Source organism: Dermacentor variabilis, chromosome 8 (genome assembly GCF_050947875.1).
Source record: "Dermacentor variabilis isolate Ectoservices chromosome 8, ASM5094787v1, whole genome shotgun sequence".
Lineage (NCBI taxonomy): Eukaryota > Metazoa > Arthropoda > Arachnida > Ixodida > Ixodidae > Dermacentor > Dermacentor variabilis.
In genome coordinates this window covers 134500383-134514308 of record NC_134575.1, presented here as the reverse complement: position 1 = coordinate 134514308, position 13926 = coordinate 134500383, and the positions used below count along the sequence as shown (strand labels likewise).

The following is a 13926-nucleotide window of genomic DNA, read 5'->3' as shown; positions in this document are numbered from 1 at the left end:
CTATCCGATGCGTCGTAATCGAAGTCTTTCCCCGTCAAGCTGAATGCGCGTCAAACGAAGCTTCATGTTTTTGAAGCAAAGCAAGCAATTGTTGTCACTGCGAAGGTGTCAGGTCGGAACTGATGGTAGCTGTAAGAGCTGAAGCAGATGCGGCCCGTCCGGTACAAGGAACTTCAGAGGAAGCTGGTTTAAAGGAACAACAGATATAGACTCCGACTCAGTGGCGGAAGCCAATGTAGTGCCTTTAGGGATGGCAACGTTTTCGGATGTCGGGTTTGTAGTGTAGAGAAGTGCAGGGCCATGATCAAACCGAACCAGCCCTGACGCAAAGGATATCCCTCTTGTGAGACACCGTGCAGATGGTAATACGAGCACGTCGCCGCAGTTAATGACATCAGACGTGATAGTAACAATGCTTTGATGGCGAGGAGGTAGCGCGGTACCTTCTGCAGCAAGCAATTGAACTGGTGCATCACCGGCATGAAGTGAATAGGTCGTGTTCGTCATGTGGAGAACGCGTTGCCCACAGCAGATGGAGGCGGAAGCCGTAGAAAAAAATATCCCATCTCAATATGAGCTGCTGGGCGCACGAACTAAACACTGCAAATTGTAGGTAGTGCAGAACTCCATCGATGGAAATACGAGCAGTGCACATGGCGATAGGTCGAATGGCGGCCCCTTGAGCAGCGAGTAGCGTAGGTTCATCATAGGGGGTCGTAACTTTCCGAAGTCGCGAACACAATTCACGGTGAATAACTGAAACACTAGCACCAGTGTCTATCAAAGCTTCTACTTGTACACCTTCTACTACAACCAATATCATATTGCATGGACGCGATGGAGGAATTTCTGCCCTGTGGTTCGATGCAGCTTTTCCCCCGAAAGCAGCATACTTCAGTTTTCCGGACGACGCTCGGCTAATTGAGAAGCAGGTCGAAGGACGTAGAGCGGCGAAGGGGTCACGGTGAGCGGCGTCTTGCAGGGCGGTACGTCTTAGCCGTCTCGGATGCTACAGTAGGCGTTGGAGAAAGTCCGTGCGGTGGACCATAAGGACGGCGTTGGTCATGGAAGCTCCCTAGACGTTGGAAAGTAGCTCCGGGCGTAAAGTTATCCCGTTCGTATACGTCATATCCGCGACGCTCGTCTTGATAGCGCTTGCGGCAGAAACGTGCTATGTGGCCATGATAACCGCAGTAGTAGCAGTTGGGATGAGGAGGACGCCACCGCGGATAGCTGGTTTGGGTAGGTGCGCTGGTAGTCATGTAAGCTATGTGGGCCGGTGTTGGTTTTGTAGGCATCGGTGGAACGATGACTGGAGTAACTGCGGCTACTTGTGCGTACGTTGGTGGGGCCCTAGGGGCTAGAGGGTCCATGTACGCTGCACCAGCCATGGATGCCGATTCGTCCTTGATAACGTCGCGCAGATTCGTATCCGAGGCGGGAGAAGGCATAGGCCCTGCGGTTAAGCCAAGATACTGGAGCTCTTCTCGAATTATTGCGCGTATCATTGCTCGTAACGTAGGGTCGTCAGCGGTAGCGTTTGCAGTGGTGTCTGGCTGCAACAGTACTGATTCGAGTTCGTCAATGCGCTGGCAAGTAGCGACGATATCAGCGACGGTAGCGGGGTTCTTGATGGCTAAAGCATTGAAAGCAATAGCTCCGATGCCTTTGAGGATGTGGCGAACCCTGTCTGATTCGGTCATGGCCGTGTTCACGCGTCGACAAAGAGCAAGCACATCCTCGATTTACGACGTATAAGATTCCCCGAGTTGTTGCTTGCGAGTGTCGACCATCTTTTTTGCGAGGGCGGAACGAACAGCCAGTGGGCCGAACATTTGGCGGAGCTGCTGTTTGAAAGCGCCCCAGTTCGTGAAATCAACCTCACGGTTGAAAAACCAAGTTTTAGCTACTCTTGTCAAATCAAAGGCGACGTGACGTAGTTTGGACGCATCGTCCCAACTGTTAGCCGAACTCACTCGGTCGTAGTCGTCCAGCCAATCCACGATGTCTTCACCGCGAAGTCCAGCAAACAGACGGGGATCATGCTGGTGCCCACTGACAACCAAATACCGAGAGGCTGGGGTACCCGAGGCCAAGATGGTGGAAGTAGAAGTGCCGGTTGGCTCGTTCTGCGAAATGCTGGCGGACAGCTGGCACGATCGGCGAGCCGATCTAAGCTCCAGGAGGATCAGCGGGGAGTCAGAGGACGGAGGACCGAAAAGCGCACTCCACCACTTGTGACGCAGCAGTTATCAGGACGTCTATCCCGAGTCGAAGACGCGGCGAACCGACCACGCCCTCAGCACGGATCACACTCGAGAGGCAGCCCCACAAGTGATGATGTAGAAGAACCCCATATGAACCCCACATGATTATGATCATGTACAGATGATAAAGAACAGCTTATAATGACCACAATACCACCGTATAATCTGATTGGTTTCAGATCAGGCTTGTCCACACAAGATGCCATGTTCCTAATGAAACATCAACTGCTATTAGCCAAACCAAACACTCGAGCTCTCTTGGGGTTGGATGTCAAAAAAGCTTTTGACAGAATTGAGCATAGAGCAATACTTGAAGTCATTTCCGAACTCTGATTGGGTAGAAAACTCTATGAAGTGGTCAAAATCTTTCTTTGCAATCGTTCATGTCACCTTAGATTCGTGGTTGATAAATCAAAGAAGATGGATCTCGGTGACAGAGGGACCCCACAAGGGTCGGTCTTGTCACCTATACTTTTCAACCTGGCCATGTTAAAAGTGACAAAGGGATTAAAAGGGATAGAGGGCATCACTTTACGATTTATGCAGACAATATTACTATATGGACAGCTGAAGCAAGTATGGGACAGGTGGAAAGCAGACTTCAAAAGAGCATTTATGACGTAGAGCCCATATTAGAAGACATGGGACTCAAATTCTTTGCTGATAAGTCTGAGCGCCTTTGACTCGATAACCGCGGAAGAGGTAGAAAACCGAGGGGATATGGGCCCGAAGGGTCGGTCTTGTCACCTATACTTTTCAACCTGGCCATGTTAAAAGTGACAAAGGGATTAAAAGGGATAGAGGGCATCACTTTACGATTTATGCAGACAATATTACTATATGGACAGCTGAAGCAAGTATGGGACAGGTGGAAAGCAGACTTCAAAAGAGCATTTATGACGTAGAGTCCATATTAGAAGACATGGGACTCAAATTCTCTGCTGATAAGTCTGAGCGCCTTTGACTCGATAACCGCGGAAGAGGTAGAAAACCGAGGGGATATGGGCCCGAAGAAGAACACAGGTTAGTACTAACTACGAAGGCAGGCGAATCTATTAAGCAAGTGGAAGCCATTAGAGTCTTAGGGTTATTCCTGTAGGCAATCGGAAGAACAATACAGCGCATCAAAAGCAAAACTGAGGAAGTAATAAGATTGCTAAACACAGCGGTAGGGGTAGAAAACCAAGGGGATATGGGCCCGAAGAAGAACCCAGGTTAGCACTAACCATGAAGGCAGGCGAATCTATTAAGCAAGTGGAAGCCATTAGAGTCTTAGGGTTATTCCTTTAGGCAAACGGGACAAACGGAAGAACAATACAACGCATCAAAAGCAAAACTGAGGAAGTCATAAGATTGCTAAAGATAATCACTAACAGACACAGAGGGTTGGAAGAGGAGATCACCATGAGACTGGTTCACACTTTCGCCTTATGTCACTTCTCATCTGTAGCTGGGATGCTAACTTGGACACAGACGGAGGTGAACAAGTTGAACAGATTAATTAAAAGGCTTGTCAAAACTGCAGTGGAGTTACGCCGGATGATACATAATGAAACTTGGGCTCCACAACACAATAGCCGTGATAAATGAAGCTCAGCAAATAGCCCACAGAGAGAGGCTCTCTGGAACAAGGTCTGGTAGAGGAATACTCGAATAGGTAAGGTGGTGCCCAACCGAAACGAAACTTTCAGGTGAAGACACACTAGAAATAAAAGATACCATAATACAGGTAATCAAGATGACTCCTTTCCCCAGAAATATGCACCCGGCGCACAACCTGGAAAAACGAAAGGCAAGGGCCAGAGCGCTCCTACAAGAGATAGAACACGACAGGGAACATGCGACTTTTGCAGATGATGCATGTGTCAGAGGAAAGAAAGCCTTTGCGGAAGTAGTAGTCGCTGCCTATCGCCTAAATCCGGCAGCTATTACAGTCATGACTGAGACACGTCAGTCGCGGAACAAGTAGCGATAGCATTGACTTTAAGGAATAATAGGTGGACGCGAACTTATAGTGACTCTAAGATGGCTATTAGACACTTTACCAAAGGCTTTCTAAGCAAAAGGGCTGCCCAGCTGATCAGTGAGATGAACAACCAAGGGATCGAAATCCGATGGTTTCCTGCGCACATGGGGTCTCGATACATCTCGAAAAAATTTAATCGAGATGGCTAATGCAGCTGCACTAGGACTTACTATCCGTTCACTACGAGATCAGGGCCATAATAATGCACAGAGGACAGCAGGGACGAAATACTCACGTATACTGAAATCACGAAGCATTACTATATGAACAGAAGGGAATTTCCAGTGCCCCACGCTAAGCCCACTAGAGCTCAAGCAGTGACTCTGATATTGTTACAGACAAGGAATTATCCGAGTCGAAACTTTATTAAGGAGCAATATCCAGAAAGAGAGGTACGAATCAAATGCAAGAAGTGTGATGGCATCCTTACTCTGGATCATATGCTTTGGCAGTGGCCTGTGTCTTTCACAGACTGTGACAAGGAAAGAAATTGGTGGCGACGAGTCTTCCACAGCGGAGTTCTTTTAGGTCAAGTACAGGCCGTACAGAAGGCGCACGACACGGCGGTAAGGTTAAAGCTTAATGTCCCGACGTAGTATCCGCCTGCGTCAACCTAGGGGTTGATCTTCAGGACATGAAAAAAGTTCATCATACCGTACCACACCCCGTCTACTCCGAGTAGCTAGTGGCAGAGCTAGCGGCGGGCAGCCACCTTCTATTTCTTTCGGAACGGGGCAGTCTCCGGCTATTGAGAACAACATTCAGTTTCGTTCGGCATATTAATGCGTCATGAACGCGTGCACGTCATTTTGACGCGGTGAGTTTTCGCGGTTTTGTGACGTCGCGTGACGGACAGGCGAATTGGGCGCAGCACCAGTTCCGTGGCAGAGTGTATTCGACAAAAAAGGTGTCGAATCAGAAATAATATTTTTTTTTCCTTTGGTCTAATCGTGCATTGTCAGTGTGCACACATCATATCAGATGGGGCGTTTTCGTGTTTTTCGCGACGTTGCATGAAAGACAGGCGAAGTGGGGGGTTGCCAGAAAATTCTTTGACCAATCATAGAGGACTGATTGCAAATTCGAATAGAAAAGCTTGGAGTAGCTCTGCGTTGTAGCGCCTCTCTACAAGGAAAAATGCCCGTTCGAACGACCCGACTATTTCCTGGTCGTTCCAAAAGACTTGTGGGACAATATTATTTTCGGTTGCCATGACGAGCCCACATCTGGCCACCTAGGTACAGAACACCCATATTAACTTGGAGCAGGGAAACCGTGCCTTCTACAGTGCAACGGAAGTAAGAGTTGCGGCGGCCGAGAGACGGTTCCGGTAAAATAAAAACTGATGTCATCAACATTATGCAGTGAGCAATATGGCTGCTGCTGTAGCGGCTAGTCACTGAGTTTACAAAATAGAGCAAAGCACATTGCCATCTGTTTAACAGGACTGAAATCAGAAATGGAGCGAAGTTTTGTCATCGTATTCAGCATGCCGCTAAGATGGAGAGAGCGAAGCTTCAGAGAATATTTATGCTGGGCTACTCCGTACGTGTAGTTGCATACAGTGCTGCTCGGAGTGTTTCGTACTATGCGTATATTGTATCTATTCGGCGACTTCACCTAGTTTACAAAAGAAAGATAAAACGTGCTAGGCTAACACACGCTATCAGCAAGATAAGCTCGAGGTGTAATGTCCCATTGTGGTCATAACACATTGGCTAGAGACACGTAGCGTAGGGAAAAAAATATGCTAAATTTTGCAGCACATATTGGCTGCCGTTGACACTTCTGCACATTTAGTGTTCAAGTGCGGTATTAAAGGCTTCGACAGAAGGAGAGTACTCATAGGAAAGCAAGAAATATTGTCGAGACAACAGTGCTTACAAGGACTTTTGCAAATGTCGTGTGAATAAACAAGGATACTAAATAAAGATACAAACAAGCCTAAATATTGTTCACGGACCCTTGTAAAAATCGAGTTACGGTTTCATGTTAAAAAAAGAATATTGATTTTTGCAATCAATGAACGCAAAGGAGTTGCAAGCAGATGTACACTTCATTTGAGTAACAGAGGTTAGCAAGGGTGGTCTCAGCCTGGAGCCAACGCTTCAACAACAAACATATTTATGAGGGCCATGACGGAGGCAAGTTCCCACGCTGAGGCTTCGCTTGCTAATCCATTGTTGATCGAGCGAACGCTCGGCCAACGTTACTCTGAGTATATTTCAAAACTTTTGGGGAACACACGGGAACACACGCATCCTCAGTTACAATAGTGGATGCGTCGGCGAGTTTGTAATTCATGTATGTCTAAGAACAGTGCAAAAAAACACTCCATGATAGAAAATCACGTGCACAACGCTGTTGTGCGTGTGAATTTCTTTCAATAGCGTCTTTGTGTAGGCGCTGCATAGGGGAAGCTTTGATTAGATGACAATTTTTTTGCCATATACTAGGTAATAAATGCAGTTATTTTATGTCCCAAATTCAATCGATCCAACTGTATCACCGGAGGCACATTTGACACTAATGTACCGGGATTCTATCGCAGTGTGTCATTTACTCAAAAACAACAACAAATATTTATTTTTATGCTACAATCCGGGTTACGAATTTTAGGAACGTGGTAAAATAACAAGATCCTCGCTTGAGTTGTCTTTGAAGAATAATAACTTTATAATACATGAATAGTTTTCACTTTTAAGAAATGACTGCTGGAATCTGTTTTTTCCCCCTAGAACGCAAAACAATTCAAAGTTGAAAATACAAACCCGTGCTTTTGTACTTACCGGTGCACACGCTCGGAGGCTGCGAGGTTAATCCGCTTTCACGGGTAGTTTCCAAACAGACCATGCTCGCTTCCAGCGATGAATTTTCGCGCTAGCTGGTACACTTTTTCATCAACTCGAAATTACGCGGCCAGAGGTGGCAGATCACTAAGGATGAAAGCAGTGCAGCCATTATTCCAGTAAAACGCCATACCTGATAAAATTCGCCACGTTTAATCACGTTCGCTTCGTGGCGACTATCGGATGTTGGATGCATGAATTGGCTCTGATAATATTCTTGTTATTATAATTAAAACAAACCTGCATGACGCTGCTCAAACGAAACGACCACCCCGTCCGCAAGTATTACTGCCGCAAAATGTCATTCCATGAAAAGCCTAGACTGCAATCGATATCGATGTGTTGCTGCTTATAAAACGTCCGTGAGATCTTGAAATCTTTATTCAAGTTATAAAGCACACACTTTAGTAACTGAAGTCTAAAAAAAACAACGACCTACTTATTTTGTAAAAATGTCAAGGTAACTAGGTTTGTTGGTTATTATATGGAAATTTATGTTTAAAATATTTAACTGGGTTAAAGGCCTCTAGTAGAAAAAATATGAATTAGGGGATTCGACCAAATTGCAGTAGCTCCACTTACGCACTTCATGCTAGAACGCGTCGCGGGTGATTTGTAGACCTTTGTGGCGATCGCTGGAACGAGGCTTCACCTAGGCTCCTCAAGAACACCTTCTAAAGTGCGCGAGATGCATAACTTGCCTGGGATTTCGGCTAGCCTATAAGAGTACGTTAAAGGCTGCCGTGAATGTCAGTGACGAAAATCACCGCCCTTTAAGCCAGCTTTGGTATTGACACCCATAGAACCATTTCCAAAGCCATTGGACCAAGTTGGCATGGACATTCTCATGTATTTTCTTCTGTCAACGGACAAGTGGGTGATTTTCACGACTGGCTATTCACCCGATATGTTGAGACAGAGTCACTCCCATGAGTCACGGCTACTGAGGTAGCGCGGTTCATGCGTGACACTCCATTGCGTCATGGTGCCCCGTCCACATTAAAGACATTCATAGATATTATAGCTATGTACATCAACGTCCAGCGCAGAACAGTGGATCATACTGACACGTGTACTTGTTTATTAGGTGACCACGTTTCGCCGCCTAACAAATGTTGTCGCACAGCGCAGGACGCGCCTGCATGTATAGGAAGTTTCTCGAAAGTTATCGATTGTTCTGTGCACTGTCTGTTGTCACCGAACCTTGTGTAATCTGATTTTATGTATTCGCGGCGCGAATGGTGTAAAACTTTTGGAAGACGCGCGGGCACCAGCGATACTCTGGAACCTTCGATGACTGATGTCTAAAAGCCGACGCGCCTTGACCAGCCGATCAGACTTTCGACGATCGGCGACTGTGTTCGCCGATATCGTTGTGTTTTGAGTGTAGCCTATTTATGAGGGCACAGGTTCCGCCAATAAAGCACTAGTTTGGCCATTCACAGTGTTTCTGCTTTCTTCACCGTCCCTACCACGTGACTATATCTTGCCTTACATGACCTTTTGAGTATAATATCACCGTACAAGAAAACCGCTCTTCACACCATTTCGCCGCCTTCACGGCCGCGAAGTTCAGACGATGCTGGACGCTACGCGTTTGTGTCAAGACACCGATCACCTGACTGCTGATGTCTAAGAATTTGCTGAGCTCGCTGAGGAACCTTGCCAGCTGCACGCCAGTGAGCAGCAGCACGCTGATGCACGGCGTTATAACATTCGACACAGACAAGTGTGCTGCAGTCCCGGAGACCAAGTGTGAGTGTGGGCTCCTGTTCGCCGCCGTGACTTTCCTGAACAGTTTCTGAGCTGGCATTTCGGCCCATACAAAGTCCTGCGCCGCATTGGTGACGTTAACGAGGAAGTAGTTCCAGACACTGTGGCACAAACACGGCGTAGACAACAACCTAGCCCTGACAAAGTTGACGTCGTGCGCATGAAACCATGTATTGCGCATTCGGTATTTTTTCTTAGATTTATTTTTATCGATACGCTCCTATTTCCAGCTAATGCGGTTTTCTCCATTACTTGGCACTCTGCAGGTCACGCTTCGCCACTGTTGTACTTGTGCCTTTCCCGTGGCTCCCATTTTGTTCTATGCGCGAGCATCTGCCTAGAGCATGCTTTCTTTTTTCCCTTGCTTTTCGTCCCCCACTTCTCGAGCATCGAGCCGATACTCTTTCCATGGACGGGAGGAAAATGCCACCTGCAGTAGTGGGCACACTCCTAGAGACGAATTAGGCAAAGACAAGAAGAAAGAAGTGCCCGTGCTGCCAACCCCTCTCGACAGCCAGGTCTGAATGCCACGTTTTTCGAGAAACCGGCTCTCCTCAATATACGTAGCCAGTTCTTTTTCAAGGCAACTAACAGCATGTATCAATCCAAAGTAAAATAGTCTAGGAAATGTAATGTGTTGGATCTTGTAGTTGCACAATCCTTTAGCACTTTAATTCTGATTGAAAGTAATGGTAAGCGCTTAACCCAGCAGTATTAAAGAACTCTTGTTCATGCTAGTGATAATAGAATCATCTCTTCTATTGCCGCAGGTGGCAATAAAACGGACCCTAAAGTATCTGGACGTTTTGACATTTTTTTCGCCAACAAGATTTGCTTCATCGTTGGTACGCACCAAGGTAAGAAATGAATGAATCGGCCAATAGGCACGTGTAAATTTTTTAATAGTGCATGTAAACATTCTAGTACTGCTCATGTGTGTAGTTACGAACCGGTTATAAAAAGAAGTAAACCAGCTGAAATGCTGCACCAAATATCCTGTAAGCTCACAATAATGAATAGAAAGGAATGTAAGTAACGAATGCGTCCACCTTCATTTCACTCCGCTACACGTATAAAGAGTGGGGTGGCCAGCCTGCGAACAAGGCGCCCATTCAGTGAGAAGTTCTCCGCACCTGATGATGATAATGGCCTCATATTATAATCATTTGGCAGGCATTCTCAAATCAGGAACAGCAGGTTCCCATTATCCCTCAAGAGAAAAGTGTATAACAGCTGATTTTACCAGTATTCACCTACGGTGCAGAAACCTGGAGGCTTACGGAAAAAGTTCCACCAAAATTGAGGACGACGCAACGAGCTATGGAAAGAAGAATGATGGGTGTAATGTCAAGGGGAGATAAGAAGAGAGCAGATTGGGTGAGGGAACAAACGCGACTTAATGATATCTTAGTTGAAATCAAGAAAAACTAATGCGCATGGGCAGGGCATGTAATGAGGAGGGAACGTAACCGGTCGTCATTAAAGGTTACGGACTGGGTTCCAAGAGAATGAAAGCGTAGCAGCGGGGGGGGGGGGCAGAAAGTTAGGCGGGCGGATGAGATTGAGCAGTGTGCAGGGGCAACATGGCCGCAATTAGCACATGAACGGTGCTGTTGGGGAAGTATGGGAGAGGCCTTTGCCCTGCAGTGGGCGTAGCCAGGCTGATGATGATGATGACGATGATGATGATTATGGCTCATACCCACATTGGGCGATTGGCCGAGAATTCTCCTTGCCTCTTCGTCTTCATCTACACGTTCACCTTCTGCGTTGGCGTTGCGTTCTTAGTACAGTGGTCCCGGCACGCGAGCATGCTTGGCCGAATTCTTTTTTTGCTAAGTACAAGCTCACTGTATGCACAAATGTTCGTGAAGTGGAAAGCATACATTCCAGCTGTCGAAAAACAAACAGAACTGAATTTATCACCGTGGTAAAGCGTGGCATTCATTTCTGCAGTTAACTTCCCTAAACTCACAGCCCCGAATACCCGTTGCAATTGAGCTTCTATAAAATATTTCACTTAAAAAATGAGCCTGCTCGCGTAGCGCTGTGACAAGTGTACTTTTTCATGCACGGCAGCCGAGATCTGGTGACCCTGCTCTATCTCGGAGGCCATGGATTATGATTTCGCCACCAGTTATGGACAAACACTTTCGAAATATGAGGCTCTCACAGCCTTTAAGACTATAAGGTCTCGTGCATGAGATAGCAGTGCCGTCAAGCAGTCACTGTAGAAACTCAAGAAGTTTATCTGTTCATGGGCCTAAAGGCGGCAACACCAGCACGCATACTCTCTTTACGTCCACGGGATTATTGCGCACAAACTAGAAGGAAGCTCCCTGTGCTGGCCGACGAGCGAGAGGTCAAGGGCCATTGAGGCAGGCTAAGATACCGATGGCGCTTATATCACGTACGCTCGCATGCACAGTGAAAAAATATTTTTAATATCTTGGTTCATTTTTGCCTGGTTGCCCGAAAATTAAATATTCGATGTATACCATTCGTGACCCCTTCATCTTTATAACTTTTACATGGTTCTCGATAACGGTCTCATTTGCATCTTGTTAACTAAAAGAACTGCTGAAATGTAAGCTAATCAATTAAAATACCCACTTCGACGTCACTAACAAAATGGTCCGAACGAATGAAATGAAATTCGTAGCATTCGCCTGAAATAATAGGGCTTTGTTGAAAGCTACCTGCACGACAGCTGGGACGACATGCATAGAGAAGACGAAGCTCAAAGCCGCTCTCTGGACGTGAGAGAGTGTATGGCGGCATTGGAACAAAGCCATGGCTAGAAAATTAAGAAAAGTAAGGGTTGGGAAGTACAATATGACAAGCTGCCGTTTTCAGCTTGGGCACCGGCTACAGCTTGCGGTTGGGCACGAGCAGCTTCTCTGTTTCCTGGTCACGATAGCCTCGTTGCATCCTCGGCGCACACAGCTACTGGTTTGGGCTAGATTGTTACAATTCATGATCAATGCTATTTGCGCACCATTTGGAACGAGGACTGCGGGACGGCAGACACAAGGGAAAAATTTCAACTGGTTTTAATGGCAGGAAGTCAACTAGTTTATACGCACACATAAATGTGATGCAACATGACAGGCATGATAAAATATGCATGTGATATCAACAAGACAGACTTGCACAGGTGCATTCGCAATAGCATGACAGATGCTAAATCTTACCCGTCATATCCGAGGCACACATGTGGATGGTCTATGCATTAAGAATATATCTTTCTATTGCCAATGGACGTGTGCAATTGTCTTATTGATCACACATGCATATTTTGTGATGTCTTTCATGTTGTGTCACATTTAGGTATGTGTATAAACAACTTGACTTCCTTCCCTTAAAACCAGTTGAAAGTTCGCGATCGTCTCTGTCGTCTCCCAGTCCACGTTCCAAGAGGAGCGCAAATAACAAATTAATCATACAGGTGTTGCTTTTTGTGTCCCACTACTGCTGTAAAAAGAAAAAAAAAGTGGTAGGCTGTATCAGAGACGCAGCTACAGTCGGTCACGTGAAAGGGGTTGTGCATAGATGCAGACGGTGTATAAACACAAAGGTGAAAAATTAACGTAAGCCTATAAGCCAGTTATCCTTACTAGGGCATTAGGGAGCTTACACGCATAAGTTATGTAACAGCTAGTGGAGGTCTTGCGTTTTAATTTTGGTCAGCATGCTTCCTCATTTGCTAATGTATGTATTGATACATTGCTTGGCTATATATCAGTACGGGCTATATATGAATACGCTATATATCAATCGGGCCGTCGCTGCCGATAACTTACCATCACGTTTGCTGAGCAAAACGAGATCAAGGTGAAAGCAAGAGCCAATGTTTCGACAAGTGGACTTGTCTTCGTCAAGGCCTTGAATAAGACAAGTCCACTTGTCGAAACGTTGGCTCCTGCTTTCACCTTGTTCTCGTTTTGCTCATCGTCTTGAATTTCCATCTATCGTATTCCCCGTGTTTTCCCATCAAGTTTGCTGCCATTATATGGCTTTCCGCGCGGATATATGTGCGATATTTAATTTAATGTCTAACCTAATGTGCATGTGAACTTCCCCGACGATGTGTCCTATATTTTGCACGAAAATGATACTAGTCTTCCATTCAGCACCTCTTGTGGTGTCAAAGTAATTATTGATTGAAACATACGAGCATATACGGTGTGTTTTGTCGTTAACACAACTTTCTGAAATCATCCATGACATGTCGCGCAATTCTTGTTGAACAACATTACTGTCAGTGGGGGAAACGATTTGTGCAAGAAATCAAAGAAATATTCTATTATGGGCCGATGCATCGCTAATTAAATTTTAAACTAATTTAGCCACTCACTTCAATAAATATATCCGCTGAGAACATACTCTCAAGATTACATCAGTTTCCATATATGCAATTTTGCGACAAAATGCATTCGTGTTCCACTACTATTTTCCTTTTAATGCACAAAGACGTGATTTGAGAAAAAAAAAGTATAAGGAACAACAATGCGCTTTTAATTGAAGTTCGACAGCGCTTATTACAAAACCAGTTCTAGCTTCAAAATTCGTTCTATGTAAATGTGCATTGTGAATTATTGGCTTCAGTGCGGCTATTACAATATTTCCGCTAGAGTAGTTAGTTCAAAGAGATAGTTTGCAAAATATTGTGAATGGTTATTGAAGTAAGCAATTTAATTTCGCAGTTCTTCGAAGTGGCTTTCTTGGCAGCATGACTGCCCCTTCGGATAGTGCAGCTCAATCAGCATATTCGTGCTTTAGGCGTAGACTAGGTTCAAATAGTCTGTGCTATGGGCCACAAGTGAGTTTTTCGTTTATTTCGGTTTAAGGTGCAGGTCAGTTTTAAATATTCGGTGAATGTTTAGAAACAAAATCTAGTAAGTCAACGCTAAAGTATTCTCGCTCGATTCGTTACCTCGCCTGATGCCGCTCTGAATTTCTGAAAAAGCTAAAGCTTACAATCACCTTTCCATATTCAAACTTGCGTTAG

At 45.6% G+C, this 13926-nt stretch overlaps 1 protein-coding gene across 2 annotated transcripts in view; it reads left to right on the top strand.

Moving 5' to 3' along the window:
- LOC142591291 (uncharacterized) overlaps nucleotides 1–13926 on the top strand; it is a 250753-nt gene that overhangs the window by 174505 nt on the left and 62322 nt on the right. For both annotated transcript variants that reach the window (XM_075703620.1, XM_075703621.1), the window contains one exon: nucleotides 9686–9772. In XM_075703620.1, the coding sequence (XP_075559735.1) occupies nucleotides 9686–9772 (87 nt within the window). The remainder of the gene's footprint in view (nucleotides 1–9685; nucleotides 9773–13926) is intronic.